At 36.4% G+C, this 24847-nt stretch overlaps 1 protein-coding gene across 3 annotated transcripts in view; it reads left to right on the top strand.

Moving 5' to 3' along the window:
• The window catches only part of CNOT6 (CCR4-NOT transcription complex subunit 6), a 65135-nt gene that overhangs the window by 27599 nt on the left and 12689 nt on the right, over positions 1-24847 (top strand). For 2 of the 3 annotated variants that reach the window (XM_082623851.1, XM_082623850.1), the window contains exons 3-4: positions 9182-9368; positions 11332-11417. The exons of the other annotated variant lie outside the window; for it this stretch is intronic. In XM_082623851.1, the coding sequence (XP_082479977.1) occupies positions 9182-9368; positions 11332-11417 (273 nt within the window). The remainder of the gene's footprint in view (positions 1-9181; positions 9369-11331; positions 11418-24847) is intronic. 3 annotated transcript variants of the gene reach the window in all.

The raw sequence follows: 24847 nt of genomic DNA, 5'->3' as shown, positions 1-24847 counted from the left end.
TATTATCGAGTATTATTCCATTATTTGGACATGCCAACATTTGCTTATCATTCACTTGTTGATGAACATATTTGGATGATTTCTAGTATTTGGCTATTACAAATTAAGCTACTGTGAACATTTTATGTGTAAGTCTTTGTGTGGGCATAGCTTTGTTTCTCTTGGGCAAATACCTAAGAATGGAACTGGTCTTATGATAGGTGTATGTCTCACTTTTAAAAATACTGACAGACTGTTTTGCAAAGAGGTTGTCTCATTTTACATTCCTGTTACATGTTTGATCCATACCCTCACCAACACTTGGCAAGGCAAGTCTTTTTAATTTCAGCCATTCTTCTGGGTGTGCAGTGGTATCTCATTGTGGTTTTAATTTGAATTTTCCTAATGACTACTCACGTTGAGCATCTTTTCATGTGATTATTTGCCGTCTCTATGTCGTCTTTGGTGAAGTGTCTGTTCACATCATTTACCTGTTTTAGGTTGTTTTCTTTTTATTGAGTTTTGAGAGTTCTTTATATAATTAGTCCTGAAATCAGGTAGTGTTGGTCTTTTAGCTTTGTTCTTTTTCAGAGTTGCTTTGGCTTTTCTAAGTCCTTTGAATTTTCAAATCAGCATGCCAGTTTCAAACTTGTTCATATTTTCATTGGGACTGTGTTGACTCTGTAAACCACTTTGGGGAGATCTAACATCTTAACAATATTGAATCTTCTGATCTGTGAACACTATCTCTCTTCACTCACTTTGGACTTCTTTCATTTCTCTCAGCATTGTTTTGTAGTTCTTAGTACACACGGGTTCTGCACATTTTTTTGGTCAAATTTACCCCTAAATGTTTCATAATTTTGATACATAATACAGTAAATAATTGTAAATGTTATGATTTTTAAATTTCAATTTCTGATTGTTCATTGCTAGCATACAGAAATACGGTATTTTGGTATATCGATCTTTTGTTCTATGACTTTGCTAAACTCACATATTGGTAGCATTTTTATAGATTCCATAGGATTTTTAAATAGATGATTTGGTATTTGCAAATAAAGAGCTTTACTTCTCTCTTTTCAGTTTTTAATTTTTCTTGTCTTCTTGCAATGGCTAGGACTTCTGGTGTAATGTTGAATGGTAGTGGTGAGAGTAGATACTCTTGCTTTGTTTCTGACCTTAGGGAAAGGATTTATCCCTTAACCACTAAACTTTTTGTAGATGCTCTTTATCAAGATTGAGGAAGCTCTCTATTCTTAGCTTACTGAGAGTTAAAAAATTTTTTTTTAGTGTACAAGAGGATTCATTTTATTTTATTTTTATTAAAAATCTTTTTCAAATTTCTTATACAATCTTTAGAGGTTACACTCCATTTACAGTTATTATAGAATATTGGCTATATTCTCCATGTTCTACAATACATCCTTGTGGCCTGTCTTTCACACAGTAGTTTGTACCTCCCACCCGTATATCGCCCCCGCCCTCCCACCACTGGTAACTACTAGTCTGTTCTCTATATCTATGAGTGTGTACCTCCTTTCTGTTATATTCACTAGTTATATTTTTTAGATTCCACATATAAATGATATCATACAACATTTGTCTTTCTCTTTCTGACTTATTCACTTAGCATAATGCCTTCCAAGTCCATCCATGTTGTTGCAAATGGCAAAATTTCATTCCTTTTTATGGCCGAGTAGTATTTCATTGTATCTCTATACCACGTTTATCCATTCATCTGTTGATGGACACTTAGGTTGCTTCCATGTCTTAGAAATTGCAAATAATGCTGCTATAAACATTGAGAAGCATGTATCTTTTGGAATTAGTGTTTAAAGAGTGGAATTGCTGGGTCGTATGTTAATTCTATTTTTAGTTTTTTCAGAAACCGTATACTGTTCTCCACAGTGGCTGCACCAGTTTACATTCCCACCAACAGTGCAGGAGGGTTCCCTTTCCTCCACATCCTCACCAACATTTGTTATTAGTGTTCTTTTTGGTGACAGCCATTCTGACAGGGGTGAGGGGTATCTCATTGTGGTTTTGATTTGCATTTCCCAATGATAAGAGATGTTGAGCATCGTTTCATCTGCCTGTTGGCCATCTACATTTCCTCTTTGGAAAACTAATCAGTTCTGCCCATTTTTTAATCGGGTTGGTTGTTTTTGATATTGAGTTGTATGAGCTTTTTGTATATGTTGGATATTAATCCCTTATAGGTCATATCATTAGCAAATATTTACTCCCATTGAGTAGGTTATCTTTGTGTTTTGTTGATGGTTTCCCTTGCTGTGCAAAAGCTTTTAAGTTTAATTAGGTTGCATTTGTTTATTTTTGCTTTTATTTCCTTTACTTTAGGAGACAGATCCCAAAAAAATATTGCCGCAATTTATGTCAAAGATTGTTCTGCCTATGTTTTCCTATAGGAGTTTTTTAGTATCTGGTCTTACATTTAGGTCTTAAATCCATTTTGCGTTTATTTTTGTACATGGTGTTAGAGAACGTTCTAATTGCACTCATTTACATATAGCTGTCCAGTTTGCCCAACACCACTTTTTGAAGAGATTGTCTTTTCTCTGTTGTATAGTCTTACCTCCTTTGTCATAGATTAATTGATCATAAGTGTGTAGGTTTATTTCTGGGCTTTCTGTCCTGTTCCACTGATCTATGTGTCTGTTTTTGTGCCAGTACCATACTGTTTTGAGTACTGTAGCTTGTAGTATAGTCTGAAGTCAGGGGGTATAATTCCTCCCACTCTGTTTTTCTTTCTCAAGATTGTTTTGGCTGTTCAGGGTCTTTTCTGTTTTGATACAAACTTAAAATTTGTTGTTCTAGTTCTGTGAAAAATGCCATTGGTAATTTGATAGGGATTGCATTGAATCTGTAGATTGCCTTGGATAGTACGGTCATTTTAACATTATTGATTCTTCCAATCCAAGAACATGATATATCTTTCCATCTGTGTTTGTTGTCTTTAGTTTCTTTCATCAGGGTCTAATAGTTGTTTGGAGTACAGGTCTTTAGGTAGGTTTATTCCTAGGTATTTTATTCTTTTTGATGTGATGCAAAATGACGTTGTTTCTTTCATTTCTTTCTGGTAGTTTGTTGTTAGTGTATAGAAATGCAACAGATATCTGTATATTATTTTTGTATCCTGCAACTTTACCGAATTCATTGATGAGCTCTAGTAGTTTTCTGGTGGCATCGTTAGAGTTTTCTATGTATAGTATCATGTCATCTGCAAGCAGTGACAGTTTTACTTCTTCCTTTCTAATTTGATTCCTTTTATTTCTCTTCTGATTGCTGTGGCTAAGACTTCCAAACTATGTTGAATAAAAGTGGCAAGAGTGGGCATCCTTGTCTTGTTCCTGATCTTAGAGGGAGTGCTTTCAGCTTTTCACCATTGAGTGTGATGCTGGCTGTGGGTTTGTCATATATGACCTTTATTGTGTTGAGGTAAGTTCCCTCTGTATCCACAATCTCTGGAGAGTTTTTTTATCATATGTTGGTTTTTTTCAGAAGTGTTTTCTGTATCTATTGAGATGACCCTATGGTTTTTATTCTTCAGTCTGTTAATGTGGTATATCCCATTGATTGGTTTGTGGATATTGAAAAATCCTTGCATCCCTGGGATAAATCCCACTTGATCATGGTGTATGATCCTTTTAATGTGTTATTGGATTCAATTTGCTATTATTATTATTATTATTATTATTATTATTATTATTATTATTTTTTTTTTTTTGCGGTACGCAGGCCTCTCACTGTTGTGGCCTCTCCCGTTGCAGAGCACAGGCTCCAGACGCGCAGGCTCATGGCCATGGCTCACCGGCCCAGCCGCTCCGTGGCATGTGGGATCTTCCCGGACCGGGGCACGAACCCGTGTCCCCTGCATTGGCAGCGGACTCTCAACCACTGCGCCACCAGGGAAGCCCCAATTTGCTATTATTTTGTTGAGGATTTTTGTATCTGTGTTCATCAGTGATATTGGCCTGTAATTTTCTTTTTTTTTGTTATATCTTTGTCTGATTTTGGTATCAGGGTGATGCTGACCTGATAGAACGAGATTAGAAATGTTCCTTCCTCTATAATTTTTTGGAATAGTTTTAGAAGGTTAAGATGTTAACTCTTCTCTAAAAATTTAGTAGAATTCACCAGTGAAGCCATTTGGTCCTGGACTTTTGTTTCTTGGGAGTTTTAAAATTATTGATTCAAAATCAATACTGGTAATTGGTCTGTTCATGTTTTCTATTTCTTCCTGGTTCATTCTTGGGAGATTATACCTTTCTTAGAATTTGTCCATTTCTTATAGATTGTCCATTTTATTGGTATATAGTTGTTCATAGTAGTCTCTTATGATCCTTTGTATTTCTGTGGTATCGGTTGTAACTTCTTTTTTCATTTCTGATTTTATTGATTTGGGCCCTCTCCCCTTTTTTCTTGATGAGTCTGGCTAAAGGTTTGTCAATTTTGTTTATCTTTTCAAAGAACCAACTTTTAGTTTTATTGATCTTTATTATTTTTTTAGTCTCCGTTTCATTTATTTCTGCTCTGATCTTCATGATTTCTTTCCTTCTACTAACTTTGGGTTTTGTTTGTTCTTTCTCTGGTTGCTTTAGGTGTAAGTTTAGGTTGTTTATTTGAGATTTTTCTTGTTTCCTGAGGTTAGCTTGTATCACTATAAATTTCCCTCTTAGAACTGCTTTTGCTGTGTCCCATAGGTTTTGGATCATTGTGTTTTCAGTTTCATTTTCATTTTCACTTGTCTCTAGGTATTTTTTATTTCCTCTTTGATTTCTTCAGTGGTACATTGACTGTTTAATAGCATATTGTTTGTGTTTTTTGCATTTTTTCCCTTGTAGTTGATTTCTGGTCTCATAGCATTGTGGTCAGAAAAGATGCTCGATATGATTTCAATATTCTTAAATTTACCAAGGCTTGTTTTGTGGCCTAGCATGTGATCTGTCCTGGAGAATGTTCCATGTGCACTTGACAAGAATGTTTATTCTGCTGCTTTTGGATGGAATGCTCTATATATTTATCAGTTAAGTCTATTTTGTCTAATGTGTCATTTAAGGTCTCTGTTTCCTTATTGATTTTCTCTCTGATGACTTGTCTGTTGATGTAAGTGGGGTGTTAAATCCCCTACTATTATTGTGTTATTGTTGATTTCTCCTTTTATGTATGTTAATATTTGCCTTATATATTTAAGTGCTTCTATGTTGGGTGCATATATATTTAAAGTTGTTATATCTTCCTGGATTGATCCTTTGGTCATTATGTAGTCTCCTTCTTGGTCTTCTGTAACAATGTTTATTTAAAGTCTGTTTTGTCTGATATAAGTATTGCTACTCTGGCTTTCTTTTGGTTTCCATTTCGGTAGAATTCCTTTTTTCCATTCACTCACTTTGTGTGTGTCTTTAGTTCTGAAGTGAGTGTTTTGTAGGTAGCATATATAGGGTATTGTTTTTGCATCCATTCAGCCACTCTGTGTCTTTTGGTTGGAGCATTTAGTCTATTTACGTTTAAGGTAATTATTGATATGTATATTCTGTTTGCCATTTTGCTAATTGTTTTAGATTTGGTTTTTTAGGTCTTTTTTCCCTTTTCTTCTTTTATTGTGATTTGATGACTGTCTTTAGTGTTATGTTTAAACTCCATTTCCTTTTTTGTGTGTATATCTATTATAGATACCTGGTTTGTGGTTACCATGAGGTTTGTATAGCAGTGTATATGCATTCTAAAAACCCTGCATTTGTACTCTCCTCCCCTTACAATTACTGTTTTTGATATCACATTTTATGTCCTATTTTTTTGCGTATCTCTTAACTGCTTATTGTGGATGTAGTGATTTTACTACTTTTGGGTTTTTAGCCTCCCTACTAGGATTGTGTGTGTGTATGATTTCCTACTTTTACTGTATGCTTGCCTTTACTGGTGAGCTTTTTCATAACTTTCATTCTAGTTGTGGCCTTTTATTTTTCACCTAGAGAAGTTCCCTTAACATTTGTTGTAAAACTGGTTTGTTGTAAAGCTTAGCTTTTGCTTGTCTGTAAAGCTTTTGATTTCTCCAAATCTGAATGCTGGGTAGAATTCTACCAGCCTTGCTGGGTAGAATATTCTTGGTTGTAGGTTTTTCCCTTTCATTACTTTAAATATATTGTGCCACTCCCCTCTGGCCTGTAGAGTTTCTGCTGAAAAATCCACTGGTATGAGAGATTTTTAAAAATCAGGAAAGGATGCTGATTTTGTCAAATGCTCTTCCTGCATTTATTTAGATGATTTTCTTTTCTGAGAAAACATTTTTTACATTATATTTTTTGAATGTTCAACAAACCTAGCATTTTCTGGCACAAATCTTACTTGGTCATTATCCTTTTAATATATTGTTGGATCTGTTTTGTCAGTTTACATTTATGTTTTGTAGTTTTCTTGTACTAGTTTTGTCTGGTTTTGGTGTCAGTATGATGATGACCTTATAGAATGAGTTGGGAAGTGTCCTCTTCAGTTTTCTGGATGAATTTGTGTAGAATTGATATTAATTCTTCCTTAAATGTCTGGTAGTATTCGCCAATGAACTCTTCTGGTTCTAGAATATTCTTTGTGGGAAGGTTTTTTTATCAGATACATTCATAATGTTGTGCATCCATCACTGCCATCCATCTCCATAGCTCTTTTCATCTTGCAATTTGCCATCACTCTTGAAAGTTTTTTTCTGGGTTGCTAGGTCGATAGGACTTTTTTCCTTCCGTGCATTAATGTGGAAATTTTTCTGCCTCTGTGTGTGGTGTCTGTTTGCCTCTCTTTTGGTGACAGCTGTAATTGGTAACAGTATAATTCACACAATTCACCCACTTAAGGTGCAAATTCAGTAGTTTTTATATATTTACAGAGTTGTGCACCCATTACCATAGTCAATTTGAGAACATTTTCACTGTCCCCAAAAGCAACCCTCAACACATTAGCAGTCATTCCCCATTTCCTCTTAACCATGGTGTTCAACTTTAGAAATTCAATTTGAGTGTGCTATCTTGTATCACTAGTTACTATGTTTAGCCTTCTAGCTACTGACCATATGGAATATAATTAAAGTAACTTCTAATGTTTGTCTACTAATTTTGTCATCATTGTCTTTTCTGGACTGGTCTTAATTGACTGACTTTTCATTATGGATGATATTTTCCTGTTTCTTTGCATACCTAGTAATTTTTAATTGGGTGCCAGATCTTGTGAATTTTACCTTATTGAGTGATGTGTGAACCTGGGTGATGTGTGAACCTAGGGGTTGTTACCTTTACTCCTTTTGGGTGTTTTTTTCCTCTGGCTCAGGCAATTTCTCACATGCATATGGTGATCAGTACTCAGTTGACAACTTGAGGGGAACCTCAAATCTCCAGACCTTTCTGTTCATCTGTCTCCTCTCTGGTACTCTGCCTTTGTAAATTCTAGTCATCCTGGCTTCCCTGGACATTCGCTTTGTGTCCTGAACTTGTGGGAGATAAGTGTTCTTTCCCTGGAATCCCCTCCCTGTGCTGCTGTTGGCCTGTCTTGTTTGTTTTTCATCCTTCAGGGATCACTCTCCTGTGCTGATTGGTGTCTGATCTCTGATATTTGTTGATTCATGTATATTGTCTGGTTTTATAATTGTTCAGGTGGGATAGTAATTTTGGTCCCTGTTATTCCATTTTGATTAGAAGTTTCTAGACTGCTTTTTCAGCCAATAGAAAATCAGTTTTCAAAGACTTATATTTTCATTACATCCATTTGTTTCATTCTCTCTCAGACTATAACCTGCACTATTAAAGATATTATGGGGAAAATCTTAGGTGAATTTAGAAACAATTGTCATCTTACCAAGAACTGCCAAAGTACAGATTTAATATTGCATTGAAAGAAATTATTCTGTTTCTAGTCACTACTCTTGACTCTTGAATCCTACGTCTGTTACTGTTTGATTTATATAGTTATGACTTAATATCTGAAATGCTTCTGGGCAGGTATTTTTCCCTTTAATTATACAGTACAGATTTGTCTAATTACATGATTATTGATGAAATTATTACCTTGGTACTCTTGGTTTTAAAAATTTGCTAAGCTGAGAATATCTCACGTACCTTCTGTTTTTAGGCAAAATTCTTGTTTTCTGGAGTACAGATATGAATAGCCTCTGAGATACTAGATTTGATTTTCTTTTTTTTGCATAAGTCCAAATCATTCATGTTGAAATATTGGACTTATCATTACTATAAATTATTCATGCTTTTTCTTGTCATAGCTGAGGCTAATTTAAAGGATAAAGTCTTAACTATTGTATTCTTAAAAATAACAATGGAATCTAAATATTGATATATTGCCTTAAATGGGTTTTTTTTTTTTTTAGTCTGCCAAGTGGAGAGTTTATAACTTAATCATAGCAGTGAATTGTTCTAGAATCGGTAAGGTTTCTACTATTGACCCCTTTCTCACAATTTTTTGTGTCATAAATTATTATTCAATATGGGACTTCCCTGGTGACGCAGTGGTTAAGAATCCACCTGCAAATGCAGGGGATACGGGTTAAGCCCTGGTCCAGGAAGATCCCACATGCCGCGGAGCAACTAAGCCTGTGCGCCACAACTACTGAGCCTGTGCTCTAGAGCCCACAAGCCACAACTACTGAAGCTCCCTCTCCACAAATACTGAAGCCTGCACACCTAGAGCCCGTGCTCTGCAACAACAGAAGCCACCGCAATGAGAAGCCCGCACACCGCAATGAAGAGTAGCCCCCACTCGCCACAACTAGAGAAAGCCCATGTGCAGCAACGAAGACCCAACACAGCCAAAAATAAATAAATAAATTTATTTAAAAAAAATTATTACTCAGTAAAATATCTAAAATGTTACTTAATCCAGGGATCAAACTGTAGAGAACACTATATAATTCTTTTTTTTTTAACATCTTTATTGGAATATAATTGCTTTACAATGGTGTGTTAGTTTCTGCTGTTTAACAAAGTGAATCAGCTATACATATACATATATCCCCTTATCTCCTCCCTCTTGCGTCTCCCTCCCATCCTCCCTATCCCACCCCTCTAGGTGGATGCAAAGCACCAAGCTGACCTCCCTGTGCTATGCAGCTTCTTCCCACTAGCTATCTATTTTACATTTGGTATAGAACACTATATAATTCTTACCCCATTTTTTTCTTCTTTTACAGGAAAAGTAAGAAGCTTAAGCTCATCTTTGTGGTCACTAACTCACTTGACAGCTTTGTATCTAAGTGACAATTCCCTGTCCCGCATTCCTTCAGACATTGCCAAGCTTCACAATCTGGTGTATCTGGACCTGTCCTCTAATAAAATCCGGAGTTTACCGGCAGAACTCGGAAACATGGTATCACTCAGGTATACAGATTCAACTTAGTACATAGCTATATCCCCCTAAAAAAATATATTATTATATTGTTAGGAAACACCACTTTGTTGGGAAAGGACATTGTCAATTTAATGGTATTTGAACACAGTTAAACATGACTGTGTTCTTCAGGTAAAGTTTTCTGGGAAAATTGAATGTCAGCTAATAAATAAGTCATTTAGATCCATTGCCTAAAATTTATTTTATTGCTGTTTTGTGTAATATACTTTATTTTTGAGACAAAATTTTTGGACAAAGCGGGGCAAACAAATAGAAGGCACTTATGTTATCCCATATAAGTACTCACCTGTGACAGACAGTTGAGATGCTTTTCCCCCACTAAATTCTGGGGCCCTATACCATCCTTAATATGGGATCCAGGAAGCCATTGACAATTAATGATCCCATTTTGGCCATCCCAGGGCTTGTGTGCATGATAGTAACAAAGCCAGGACTTGAAAGAAGCTAGAATTAGTGATTGAATATGGGGGTCTATAGTGTGGACTATAGGAGGTGGATACTATGTGGAGTCGCACAGAGTTCAGGTTAGAAACCTGACTCAGTCGTTTACAAGTTGTGTGATTTTGGGCAAGCTTCTTAAAACCTTATGGAGTGTTTCTTCATCCGTGAAGTTGCTATGATAATGACCCAACTAAGGCTGAGATTAGAAATATTTGAGATAATGACTAAGAAACTACTAGCAACATTGCTTGGTACATATTGTATTAGTAAATGGTAATTGCTGTAACCTCTGTTTTATAAGATAGATGAGATCTACCCAGGTTGAATATAAAGCCAATTTCCAGCTATTATGTTAATCCCAATAGAAAATCTTGCTCCATTTCATATTACCTCCCCCCCCTTTTTAAAAAAAATTCCACTGGCTTTTCTGCTGCCTTCTATCATTTGCTGCATAGTAAAAAGGAATAAGGACCTTGTGAGAGTTTCTTTACCTCTATTGCTTCCATTCCAGCCCTTTGACATTTTTTAGGCTTAATTATTGAGTATATACCATGACTATTTTTAATCCCCTGAACCAAATTTACTTAAAGGACCTCCTTTCCTGTGTGATATATTTGGAAATAAACAGGAGCCAAGTATTCAGAGTGAGTTTTTCTTATTCAGTTTATGGCCTCACCAGCCTCTGGTTTACTCAGTGGTAACCAAGCTTCATTTAAATTCCAAGAACCAAGTCAGTAGTTCTCATTCACATGTAAAAATTGACAAATAAAACTTACCATAAGACATTGCCAATATCTTAATATTGGGTCTTTCTTTTTTTCCTACTGAAGATTCCTTTCATAGTTATATTTTCTATACAAAACAAATCATTAAAATAATCAGTAGTTATTAATATAGCTGCCATTATTTCTAAAGTGAAACTTTAGTATTATTAATCATAAACATTGGTCAGCTACCATAAACTCTTGATTTGGTACTATATGATCATTTAAGTTTTCTTTTAACAATTCACATGTTAGGCTGTTTTATCATTTCCACTTTCTTAAACATGTGTATTAGACCTCCATGTATGCTAGACCAGTTCTGCTCTCAGGGTGGTATCTGGACTGTGCCATTTTCAAACGTGTCACCAGCCTGCAGTGAGATACACAGCAAGTGTCTTTTGAATCCAATACCCTTAAAAAAATTGGGGCTTATATTTTGTTGGTCTTTTTTTTTCTCATCACATTTTTACAGTAATTGATTTTTTTCCTTTGTTTTACAAATGTATTGGTTTGTGGCAGTTTGGGGTTTTCTGTTGTGTCTTTTTTCTTGTTTGTTTTTTTAACCACATATGATTTAAGAAGCACTATACTAGACATTGGCATATAATACTAAATTTTGTATTCTTAGGAACTTATATCTTATATTCCTAGAAATTATATTGTTGATTTTAGCTGTTAGCTAAAGGTTAATATATCTTCTGACTTCCTGGAATTTTTACATCAACAGGGAACTCCATTTAAATAACAACCTGTTACGAGTTCTACCTTTTGAGCTGGGAAAACTGTTTCAGTTGCAGACTTTAGGCCTGAAAGGTATGACTTCCCATACTTGTGCTTCTTGTGGTTTGTATGTATGTCTTTGAGTCTAAAGAAGCCATAAAAGGGAATCCTTTTGCCAGGGATTTGCAGGTTCACTCTTCCCCAGAGTTCATCATTTTGTTAGATACAGTCCAATGGTTTTCTTTCCTTTTCACCTGTAGATTGTCTGCTAGTCTTCTTCTTATTTTTTGCTCCTAGCCCAGCCTTGCTTTTCTAGCCTTTCTTTTAGTCACCTGTATGTTTTGGTGATACATTCCTGACGTCAGACTTTATTTCATCATGCTGTAAAACAGCTTTTTTGTTTGTTTGTTTTATGTTCAAATCTCAAAAAATGGAGATTCTCACAAAATGCAGAAAGCAAGTAGAAAATTTTGATCTGTTCGGATCCTCTAATAAAGACCAGTATTTAAGCATTTCTTTAAAAATCAAAAATAAAATTGATTTATAAGGACTTTACTAATATTTTAGAACTCGGGGACATAATTAACCTAGTAAGAACTATTGGGAAATATTTTTTTAAACCAGCAAGGTTAAAAGTCCCATTTTAATAATATGTCGAAACCTATAAATTTTTTTTTATCACATTGTGGTTCTTCACCAGTCTTGTAGATGTATCCAGCTTACTCTATAATTGATTCCTTAAAAAAGATCACAGGGGGACTTCCCTGGCAGTCCAGTGGTTATGACTCTGCCCTTCGCTGCAGGGGCCATGGGTTTGATCCCTGGTGGGGGAACTAAGATCCCACATGCTATGTGGTGTGGCCCCCCCAAAAAATCACATGATGAAGTCTTCAAGAAGTGTACTTCTATTTCTTAAAAATATAGTTATAAAGTGAGGTTTTATTTCTATAAATCCATTTCATATTATAAAGGTAATGGTATTGTTCACAAAAACAAATGGAAAAATGCAAATAATACATTTACAAATATATGTAAAACCATGTTCAACAAACATCAGCTTTATAAATCATTCTTTGGAAAGTTTTTGTCTGTGGGCTACACTGGCTGAGACCTCTTAAAATGGAAGTGAGGGAAATGTGGGCTGCAAATGCCTTTTCTGTTGTATCTCCCTATGATAAGTCTAATTTATTCTTATTTTCCTATTTTTAAATTTGAAAAACAAAAATATAAAATGTAGCAAAGTGTAATTCATATACAGACTACCAGAATTAACAATTAATATTTTGTCACTTTTATGTCCGTTTTTTAACGCAAAAGAAATAGAACATTACACAACATCAAGGCCCTCTTTGTTCCTCTTCTAGTCTCTTTCTTGTCCCAGAGGCAGCTACTGTTGTATGTCCTTCTGGTTCAAGGTTTTGTAATCTTACAGTATATATTTTACAAACCTTAATCTGTATTCATTTCTCTAAGGATTTCCAAACTTTATTTGAAGTTAGGGTCATTGCTCACAAATTTTCACACTGATTTAAGTAAACGCTGGGGCCAGGTAGGGAAGTCTTTATGGCACATTTGTTTTTGATTAGTCCTTGGTCTTCCACTTCAGAAAGATCCTTTACTGTTTGACATTTATGCCTTTATGTTTCTTTCTTGGAAGTATAGTTTCACCGAGATAACTCGTTTATCTCAGCTATTCTGTTGGACGTTGTTACACGTCTGTCTGCAATAGCAGTCTTTTCACTTGATTTCACCTTTTTAAGACAAATCCTATTTTATTTTCCTGACTTTGCAACTTACACTTTAATGCTGTGCTAGCTACTTCTTAAAACAGTTGCATTTTCCTTGCTCTCTGAAAACTTCTTTAATGATTTCTCAATGGCACCTGTTAATTATTTGGAAGAGACAATGTATTGCTTAGTTCAAAAATCATGCCTATTTGCTATATTATCCATTCGTACAGAGCCGAAGTATTTCTGCCTCACGAATCAGTTCATATCATTTTCTTTAAAGTTGATTGCATAGGGCTAGCATGCGTCTCTTTTTTTTTTTTTTTTTACATTTTTCCATGTTCTTCAAAATTGTTCTACTGTGAAAGATAGGACTAGAACCTTAGATAGTGTATTCATTTTTTTTATTTTGAGATAAGAGGTTTATGTGAACCTGTAAGAAATAATGCAGGGAACAATCCATTTGCCTTTTACCAATTTCCCCCCAGTGATAACATTTTTCAAAACTATAGTACATAGACTTGCCTGGTGGTACAGTGGTTAAGAATCCGCCTGCCAATGCAGGACACACAGGTTCAAGCCCTGGTTCAGGAAGATCCCACATGCTGAGGAGCAACTAAACCTGTACGCCACAACTACTGAGCCTGCGCTCTAGAGCCTGTGAGCCACAACTACTGAGCCCACGAGCCGCAACTACTGAGCCCACGCACCTAGAGCCTGTGCTCCGCAACAAGAGAAGCAACCACAATGAAAGCCCGCGCAACACAACAAAGAGTAGCCCCCGCTCGCTGCAACTAGAGAAAGCCCGTGCGCAGTAAGGAAGACCCACTGCAGCCAGAAAACACAAAACAAAAACAAAACAAAACAAAACAAATACTGTAGTACAGCATCACAACCAGGATATTGACATTGATACAGTCAAGGTACAGAACAGTTTGATCACCAAAGGATCCCTCATGTTGCCCTTTGATAGGCACACTTGCTTTCCTCTTGCCCCAGGTGACTCCTTAACTTCTGACAACCACTGATACGTTATCTATTTCTATAATTTTGTTATTTCAAAAATAATATAGAAATAGAATCATGCTGTGTGTAACCTTTTGAGATTGATTCCCCTCCCCCCACCCAAGGTTAATTCTTTGGAGATTCACCCAGGTTGTTGGGTGTTTGCTCCTTTATATTGATTAGTAGTATTCCTTGGTATGGATGTATCACAGGTTGTTTAACCATTGACCTATTTAAGGACATCTGGGTGGTTTCCAGTATTTTGCTGTTACAGATGAAGCTGCTGTTAACATTCTGTGTGCAGGTTATTGTGTGAATGTAAGTCTTCATTTCTCTAAGATAAATGCCCAGGAGTGCAGTAGCTGGGTCATAGGTTAGTTTCATGGTCAGTTTTTTTAAGAAACTGCCAGGTTGTTTTCCAGAGTGCTGTACTATTTTACATTTTCACCAGTAATAAATGAGTGATCCAGTTTCTTTGCATCCTTATGTACTGTCATTGTTTGGTTTTTTTTTTAACATCTTTATTGGAGTATAATTGCTTTATAATGGTGTGTTAGTTTCTGCTGTATAACAAAGGGAATCAGTTATACATATACATATATCCCCATATCTCCTCCTTCTTGTGCCTCCCTCCCATCCTCCCACCCCTCTAGGTGGACACAAAGCACCGAGCTGATCTCCCTGTGCTATGTGGCTGCTTCCCACTAGCTATCTGTTTTACATTTGGTAATGTATATATGTCCATGCCACTCTCTCCCTTTGTCCCAGCTTACCTTTCCCCCTCCTGGTGTACTCAAGTCCATTTTCTACATCTGTGTCTTTATTCTTGTCCTGCCCCTAGGTTCTTCAGAACCATTTTTTCTTTTTTTAGATTCCATATATATGTGTTAGCATACGGTATTTATTTTTCTCTTTCTGACTTACTTCACTCTGTGTGACGGTCTCTAGGTCCATCCACCTCACCACAAATAACTCAATTTTGTTTCTTTTTATGGCTGAGTAATATTCCATTGTATATATGTGCCACATTTTTATCCATTCATCTGTTGATGGACACTTAGGTTGCTTCCATGTCCTGGCTATTGTAAAGAGACATGCAATTAATATTGTGGTACATGACTCTTTGAATTATGGTTTTCTCAGGGTATATGCCTGGTAGTGGGATTGCTGGGTCGTATGGTAGTTCTATTTTTAGTTTTGTAAGGAACCTCCATACTGTTCTCCATAGTGGCTGTATCAATTTACATTCCCACCAACAGTGCAAGAGGGTTCCCTTTTCTCCACACCCTCTCCAGCACTTACTATTTGTAGACTTTTTTTTTTTTTTTTTTTTTTTTTTGGCAGTACGCGGGCCTCTCACTGTTGTGGCCTCTCCCGTTGCGGAGCACAGGCTCCGGACACACAGGCTCAGCAGCCATGGCTCACGGGCCCAGCCGCTCCGCGGCATGTGGCACCTTCCCAGACCAGGGCATGAACCCATGTCCCCTGCATCGGCAGGCGGACTATCAACCACTGTGCCACCAGGGAAGCCCTGTTTGTAGACTTTTTGATGATGGCCATTCTGACAGGTGTGAGGTGATACCTCACTGTAGTTTTGATTTGCATTTCTCTAATGATTAGTGATGTTGAGCATCCTTTCATGTATTTGTTGGCAATCTGTATATCTTCTTTGGAGAAATACCTATTTAGGTCTTCTGCCCAATTTTGGATTGGGTTGTTGGTTTTTTTGATATTGAGCTGCATGAGCTGTTTGTATGTTTTGGAGATTAATCCTTTGTCAGTTGCTTCATTTGCAAATACTTTCTCCCATTCTGAGGGTTGTCTTTTCGTCTTGTTTATGGTTTCCTTTGCTGTGCAAAAGCTGTTAAGTTTCATTAGGTTCCATTTGCTTATTTTTGTTTTTATTTCCATTTCTCTAGGAGGTGGGCCAAAAAGGATCTTGCTGTGATTTATGTCATAGAGTGTTCTGCCTATGTTTTCCTCTAAGAGTTTGATCGTGTCTGGCCTTACATTTAGGTCTTTAATCCATTTTGAGTTTATTTTTGTGTATGGTGTTAGGGTGTGTTCTAATTTCATTCTTTTACAAGTAGCTGTCCATTTTTCCCAGCACCACTTATTGAAGAGGCTCCCTTTTCTCCATTGTATATTCTTGCCTCCTTTATCAAGGATAAGGTGACCATATGTGCATGGGTTTCTATCCGGTTCCACTGATCGAAATTTCTATTTTGGTGCCAGTACCATACTGTCTTGATTACTGTAGCTTTGTTAGTATAGTCTGAAGTCAGGGAGCCTGATTCCTCCACCCGTTTTTCGTTCTCAAGATTGCTTTGGCTATTCGTGGTCTTTTGTGTTTCCATACAAATTTTGAAATTTTTTGTTCTAGTTCTGTGAAAAATGCCATTGGTCATTTGATAGGCATTGCATTGAATCTGTAGATTGCTTTGGGTAGTATAGTCATTTTCACAATGTTGATTCTTCCAATCCAATAACATGGTATATCTCTCCATCTGCTTGTATCGTCTTTAATTTGTTTCATCAGTGTCTTACAGTTTTCTGCGTACAGGTCTTTTGCCTCCTTAGGTAGGTTTATTCCTAGGTATTTTATTCTTTTTGTTGCAATGGTAAATGGGAGTGTTTCCTTAATTTCTCTTTCAGATTTTTCATCATTAGTGTATAGGAATGCAAGAGATTTCTGTGCATTAATTTTGTATCCTGCTTCTTTATCAGATTCATTGCTTAGCTCTAGTAGTTGCCTGGTAGCATCTTTAGGATTCTGTATGTATAGTATCATGTCATCTGCAAACAGTGACAATTTTACTTCCTCTTTTCCGATTTGGATTCCTTTTATTTCTTTTTCTTCTCTGATTGCTGTGGCTAAAATTTCCAAAACTATGTTGAATAAGAGTGGTGAGAGTGGGCAACCTTGTTTTGTTCCTGATCTTAGAGGAAATGGTTTCAGTTTTTCACCATTGAGAACGATGTTGGCTGTGGGTTTGTCATATATGGCCTTTATTACGTTGAAGTAAGTTCCCTCTATGCTTACTTTCTGGACCGTTTTTATCATAAATGAGTATTGAATTTTGTCGAAAGCTTTTTCTGCATCTATTGAGATGATCATGTGGTTTTTCTCGTTCAGTTTGTTAATATGGTTTATCACATTGATTGATTTGTGTATATTGAAGAATCCTTGCATTCCTGGAATAAACCCCACTTGATCATGGTGTATGATCCTTTTAATGTGCTGTTGGATTCTGTTTTCTAGTATTTTGTTGAGGATTTTTGCATCTATATTCATCCGTGATATTGGGCTGTAGTTTTCTTTTTTTGTGACATCTTTATCTGGTTTTGGTATCAGGGTGATAGTGGCCTCGTAGAATGAGTTTGGGGTTGTTCCTCCCTCTGCTATATTTTGGAAGAGTTTGAGAAGTATAGGTGTTAGCTCTTCTCTAAATGTTTGATAGAATTTGCCTGTGAAGCCATCTGGCCCTGGGCTTTTGTTTGTTGGAAGGTTTTTAATCACAGTTTCAATTTCAGTGCTTGTGATTGTTTTGTTTATATTTTCAGTTTCCTAGTCCAGTGTCAGAAGGTTGTGCTTTTCTAAGAATTTGTCCATTTCTTCCAGGTTTTCCATTTTATTGGCATATAGTTGCTTGTAGTAATCTCTCATGATCCTTTGTATTTCTGCAGTGTCAGTTGTTACTTCTCCGTTTTCATTTCTAAGTCTGTTGATTTGAGTCTTCCTTTTTTTCTTCATGAGTCTGGCTAAAGGTTTATCAATTTTGTTTATCGTCTCAAAGAACCAGCTTTTAGTTTTATTGATCTTTGCTATTGTTTCCTTCATTTATTTCTGATCTGATCTTTATGATTTCTTTCCTTCTGCTAACTTTGGGGTTTTTTTGTTCTTCTCTCTAATGCTTTAGGTGTAGGGTTAGTTTGTTTATTTGAGATGTTTGTTGTTTCTTGAGGTGGGATTGTATTGCTGTAAGCTTCCCTCTTAGAACTGCTTTTGCTGCATCCCATAGGTTTTGGGTCGTCGTGTTTTCATTGTCATTTGTTTCTAGGTATTTGTTGATTTCCTCTTTGATTTCTTCAGTGATCTCTTGGTAATTTAGTAGTGTATTGTTTAGCTTCATGTGTTTGTAGTTTTTACAGATTTTTTTCCTGTAATTGATATCTAGTCTCATAGCATTGTAGTCGGAACAGATACTTGATACTATTTCAATTTTCTTAAATTTACCAAGGCTTGATTTTGTCACTATTTTTATTTTAGCCTTTCTGATAGCTGTATAGTGATACCTCATTGTAGTTGTAATTTGCATTTCCCCAGCAGTTAAAGGTGCTGAACATCTTTGCATGTGCTTATTTGTCATCTGTATGGCATCGTATGTGAAATATCTCTTTTTCCTTTGCCCATGCACTAATTGGATTGTTTACTTTTTTACTGTTGAAGTTTGGGAGTCCTTTATATATTTTCGATACTATGGTTTTGTCAAATATGCAATTTGCAGATATTTTCTCCCAGTATATAGCTTGTCTTTTCATCCACTTATTAGGGTGGGAGGGTGGGTGGGTGATTTCCCCCAACACCAACAAGCAATTCTAGGACACTGGCTGGGTGTCCTACAATTCAACTCAGTTCTGACACTACTTACCCAGAGGTAGCATCAGTTTCCATAGGTAAAGGGCTCAGTCCTACAAGACTGCCCCTTTCCTTCCAACTTCAGATGCCGGTCACAACCCAGGTTGTCATTTGTGCTTGTGCTTCTGACCAACCAGCTACAGATTGGAGGTTCCCATCACTCCCTCATTGGGTTTGATTAACTTGCTAGAGTGGCTCACAGAACTCAGGTAACCCATTTACTCACTAGATTACCTGTTTATTGTGAAAGGATATAACTCAGGAATAGCCAAATTGGAGAAATGCATAGGCCAAGTTATGGGGAAAGGACACAGAGCTTCCATGCCATCTTCCAGGCACACCACTCTCCCTGAATCTCCACATGTTCACCAACCCAGAGGTCTCTGAGCCCCATCCTTTCAGGTTTTTGTAGAGGCTCCATTACGAAGGCATAATTGATGAGATCATTGGCCTTTGATGGTGATTGGTTTAACCTACAGCCTCTCTCCCCTTAGCAGGGTGGGACTGAAAGTTCCAACTCTAATCACATAGTGGGTTCTGTTGGCAACCAGCCCCGTCTTTCAGATAAGGCCAAAAGTCACCTCATTAACATAATGAGTCATCTTAGGAAATATCACTTAGGAAATATCAGAGATTTTAGGATATGTGTGCCAGGAACAGTGGATGAAAAGCAAATATATATTTCTTAATATAAATCACAATACCACACAGGGCCTTTTATGTAGGAAAAGTTTTTAATTTTGATAAAATCCAGTTTTTCAGTTTTTCCTTTTATGGCTCTTGCTTTTGATGTCAAGTCTAAGAACTCTTTGAAATAGCCCTAGATCCCAAAGATTTTCTCCAGTGTTTTGTACTAAAGGATTTATGGTTTTGTTTTAAGTCTGTAATCCATTTTGAGTGAAAAGACATGAGGATTAATTCAAGGTTTGTTTTTTGCTTGTGTATGTCCAATTGCTCCAGCAAGATTTGTTGAAAAGTCTGTCCTCCATTGAACTGCTTTTTCACTGGACAATTGGACATATCTGTGTGGATTCTCTATTCTTTTCATTGATCTGTGTGTCTGTGCCAATATCACGTAGTTTTTGGAACTTGAAATAGGGTAATAATTTTTGAAATAGATAGACTGATTCCTCCTCTATAGTCTACTTCCTCAGAATGGTTTTAGCTATTCTAATTCTTTGGCCTTTCCATATACATTTTAGAATAATCTTATCTATAGTTACAAACAATATTACTGGGGTTTTGATAACCTGTATATCAAATTGGGGAGAACTGACGTCTTTAGTATGTAGAGTCTTCGAATCAATGAACGTGTTATGTCTCTCCATCTATTTAGATTTTGATTTTTTCATCACTGTTGTGTACTTTTTGTATAAAAGTCCTGTAAATGTTTTGTTAGATTTATACTTGATAAGGTATTTTAAATTTTGCTGTCCATGTTTTCATTCCCGGTATACAGAAATATAATGGATTTTTGTATTTTTATTTTGTATCCTTCTACTTTGTTGAACCCAGTTCTAGTTCTAGGAGTTGGTTTTTCTATTTTTTGTAGGTTTTTTGGTAATTAAAAAAATTTTTTCATATATAGAAAATTAGTCACTTGCAAATAGGGAGAAGTTTATTTCTTTCCAATATGTATGCTTTTCTTTCCTTTTTCTTGCCTTATGGCACTGACCAGAACTTGCAACACTATGTTGAATAAGAGTTGTGAGAGCAGACATCCCCCCTTTTCCCCGACCTTAGAAAGTATTCTGTCTTCATTATTGAGTATAATGTTAGCATGGGTATTTTGTAGATGCCCTATCAATTTGAGGATTTTTCCTTCTATCCTTCTTTTTCTGAGAGTTTTAAATCATGAACAGGTATTTAATTTTGTCAAATGTTTGTTCTCCATCAGTTGATATGATGTGATATATAATTTTTCTTCTTTAGCCTGGTAATTAATTTTTTAATATTGAACCAGGCTTGCATTCCTGGAATAAAATCCGCTTGATCATGGTGTATAATTTGTTTATTGCTGATAAGTGTATGCTCATATTTTAATGATTTTTGACTGTATCCATGAGAGAGATTGGTCATTTTGTTTTTTGTTTGTTTTATACTCACTTTGCCTTGTTTTGGTATCAAGGTGATATTAGCTTTATGAAATGGATTTGAAAGCGTTCCCTCATCTTCTGTTTTCCAGAAAAGATTCTGTAGGATTAGAGTTCATCCTTTTTTAAATGTTTAGTAGAATTTTTTCGTGCAACAGTCTGGGTTGGAGATTTCTTTTCTGGTAGTTTTAAAATTACGGATCCATTTCCTTTGCTAGGTGTAGTGCCATTAAATTATCTGCTGGGTGAGGTGTGATGGTTTGTGTTTTTCAGGGAAGTGGCCCGTGTCATCTGTGTTGTTAAATTTAGGTATGTAGAGTTGCTTATAGTACTCCCTTCTCCTTCTGATTCCTGTAGGGTCTGTAGTCATACCCTTATCCCCTTCCGTTGTTGATATTGGTAATTTTTGTCTCTCTTTTTCTTTATCCGTCTTGGTTAAAGGTTCGTCAGTTTTATTGATCTTGTCAAAGAAACAGCTTTAACATTTTTTTCCTCCATTTTTCTGTTTTCAGTTTCACTGATTTCTGCTCTTCCGTATTTCTGTGCTGCTTTTTCTTGGGGTTTATTTTACTCCTTTTCTCTTGGTTCTTAGGGTAGAAGCTTAGATTATTGAATTGGGACTTTTTTCTTCTGATGTATATGCATTTAGTGCTGTAACTCTCCCTCTTGACCCTGCTTTAGCTGTGTCCAGCAACAAATTTTATTTTCACTAGCTCAGTGCATTTTGAAATTTCCCTTCAGACTGCCTCTTTGACCCATGGATCATTCAGAATTTTCCAAGTGTTTGCACATTTTCCTGTTGTCTTTCGGTTATTGATTTTTAGTGCCATTCCATTGTGGTTGAAGAGTACATTCTACATAATTTCAGTTCTTTTAAATTTGTGGACGTTTGGTTTTATGGCCCAGGATATGATCTATCCTAGTATTTGTCCCTTGGGCATTGGACAAGAGTTTTGTATTCTGCTGTTATTGTGTAGATGATGTATAAATAGCAGTTAGATCCAGTATATTTGTCTAATGTCTATTAGATTGATGGTTTGTGGACTTTTGTCTGGTTCTTTCAATTTTTGAGAGAGGGGTGTTGACGTCTTCAACTGTAATTGTAGATTTCTCTATTGTCCTTTCAGTTCCATCAGTTTTTGGATGGAACTGTTTTTGCTTAAAATATTTTGCAGTTTTGTTGTTTGATAGATACACATTTAGAATTGCTAATTCTTCTCGGGGGATTGGCCCTTTATCGTTACATAAGGCCACTTGCAGTGTGGTGATTTTCTCTGAAATCTACTTGATCCGATATTAATATAGTCACTCCTGCTTTCCTCTGACTAATGTTTGCATGATTTTTTTTCCATCCTTTTCCTTTCAACCTGCTTATATTGTTATATTTCAAGTGAGTTTCTTGTTGATAGCATATAGTTGGGTCATGTTTTTAAATCCTCTATGCCAATTTTCTGTCTTTTAATTGGTCTATTTAGACCATTTACATTTACTATAATTATTGATTTATTGGGGCTTACATCTGCCACTTTATTTTTTGTTTCTGTTTGTTCTCCTTGCTTTTGTTTTTCTGTTTTCTTTTTCTTGCTTTCCTATGGGTTACTTGAGCATCTTTTTACATTTCCATTTTAATTTGTCTGTGATGTGTTTGAATTATCTTTTTCAGTGGTTGCTCTAGGTATTTCAGTATATAAACTTAATTTATCATAGTCTTCTGGTGTTAACTACTTTACCAGTTTGAGTGACATATAAAAACCATAGCTCTTTTTAGGACCTTTTATTTGCCTGCTCCCCCAATTAACTGCCAAACATGATTTAGAAAACTTGAGAAGGAAAGCCTATTATATTTGCCCCCCCTTTTATTAAACCATAATCTTTTTTTTTTCCTTCCTGATATTCCAGGGTTCCTTCTATTTTCATTTCCTTTGCATTTAGAGAACTTTCATTAATGGTTCTCTTAGGGGAGGGTCTGCTGGCAACAGAGTCTCTTAGTTCTCTGTCATCTGAAAATGTCTTTGTTTCTCCTTCATTCCCAAAGGATATTTTCACTGGATATAGGATTCTGGGTTGACAGTTCTTTTCTTTCAGCGCTTGAAAAATACCATGCCACTTTCTACTGGTTTGTGATGAGAAATTTGTGGTTATTCATATTGTTTTTCCCCGACAGATAAGGTTGTTTTTCTCTGGCTGCCTTCAAGATTTTTTTCTTTGTCTTTAGTTTTCAGCAGCTTAATTACGATGTTGCTTGGGTTTGTCCTGTTTGAATTTTTTGAATCTATAGGTTTAGGTTTCTTGCCAGATTGGGGGAGCTTTCACCATTTCTTTAGTACTTCTTCAGCCCTGTGCTTTTCTGCTTCCATTGCTCTGAAGACATGAACGTTAAGTCTTTTGTTGTAGTTCCACTGGTCCCTGAGGCTCTCTTTTCATTTATATGTTTCAATCTGTTTCCTTTCTGTTGTTCAGATTGCATAATTCTAGTGTTATATCTTCCAGTTCACTGATTCTTTCCTTTGCCCTCCATTCTGCTATTGAACCCATCCAACTGAGTTTTTTTATTTCATTTACCCTATTTTACAGTTTTAATATTTGCATTTGGTTTTTTACATTTCATTTGTTTACCAAAACTTTCTTTTTGTTTACTGAGTCTTCTTGTTTTTTTGTCTTTTTACTTCAGGCATGTTTGTAATTTTTCATTGAAGCATTTTTATCATGCCTTCTCTGTTTTGCTCAGATCATTCTAATGCTTCTCTCATCTCAGTGTTGGAATCTGTTATCTTTTTCATTCAGTTTGAAATTTTCCTGGTTCTTGGTATGATTAGTGATTTTCACTTGAAGCTGGATATATTCACATTATGGTATAAGACTCTGGATCTTATTTAAACCTTTTTGCTGGCTTTCTCTAACACTGCTGTGGCAGGGAAAATGGAGAACACCATCTCCTTACTGCCAGGGGAGGTAGGAGTTAAGATTCCACTTAGCCTTTGTTGACACCTGAGGGTCAGCTGGGTACAGGTGGCAGTTTTGGCTCCTTATGTGGTCTCCATAGTCACTGCATTGGGGTGACCTCATTACCAGTGGGAGATGGTAAAAGTCTTGACTCTCCTCAGCCTCCTCTGACGTCATCCCCAGAAGGGAGGTGGAAGAACACCTCATTACTGCGGGTTGGTGTGGAAGTCCAGGCTTCCCTTCTTGGTCTCTGCTGACACCGCAGGGCGGAGGAGGAGGTGCTTGTTACTGCCTGGAGGGGATAAAGGTCCCAGCTACCTTCTTGGCCTTCTCTGACCCTACCCTGCGAGGGGTGTTGGGGTACCTCCTTACTTCCTCATAAGGGTGTAAGTCTAAGCTCCCTGCTTGGTCTTTGCTGGCCTGAGTAGAGAGGATGCCATGTATGTTTCTTTGGTGTTTAGCTGTAGTAGAGCTGTTACTATCTAAAAGTTTCGTTTTGTTAGGCTGCCCTTTCCTGGCCCTTTGGCTTTTGTTGGAATTTTTTTTCTGTACCCATAGGTGTTTCTCTGTTGCTGGCTTCTTAGCTCTGTGTCTGGGATATATGAGACAAATAGTAAACCCAAGGAATTCACCACTGTGTTGTTCCTCAGGTCCTGAGGTCTCTGAACATTCTGCCTTCTTACCACATTTCAGAGTCTTACATTTCTTTACACATAATTAATGGGATTTTAGTTGTATTCAGCAGGAGAAATAGGGAAAAGTATGTTTACTTCATCTTTCCAGAAACGACTTCTCTCATTCACTTTTGTTCCTTAGTTCTGAGACTCAATATCATGATTTAATTCCAGAATTGTACTTGCTAAGTTCACCCTATGTGTATTATTTTTCCAGGCAGTGAAGAGTAGATTAAATTTAAAGGAATTCCAAAGAACAAGCAGATGTTGGGGGAAATATACCATTTGGCTTCATGCATTTATTAGAGAGTCAAAAATAGATATTTGGGTTTGGGGATGGTTTTTAATTTTCTAGAAAGATCTTAGACGGGAGGATCACATAGTTATAAGTACTCAGCATTGCCTTTAAATATTTTTTGCACTAGAAAGTAGTAAAAATAAC

The sequence above is a fragment of the Mesoplodon mirus genome (genome assembly GCF_964341445.2).
Source record: "Mesoplodon mirus genome assembly, chromosome: 5".
Taxonomy (NCBI): Eukaryota; Metazoa; Chordata; class Mammalia; order Artiodactyla; family Ziphiidae; genus Mesoplodon; species Mesoplodon mirus.
Note: the sequence above shows the minus strand (reverse complement) of the source record. Positions and strands in the feature narration are given on the sequence as shown.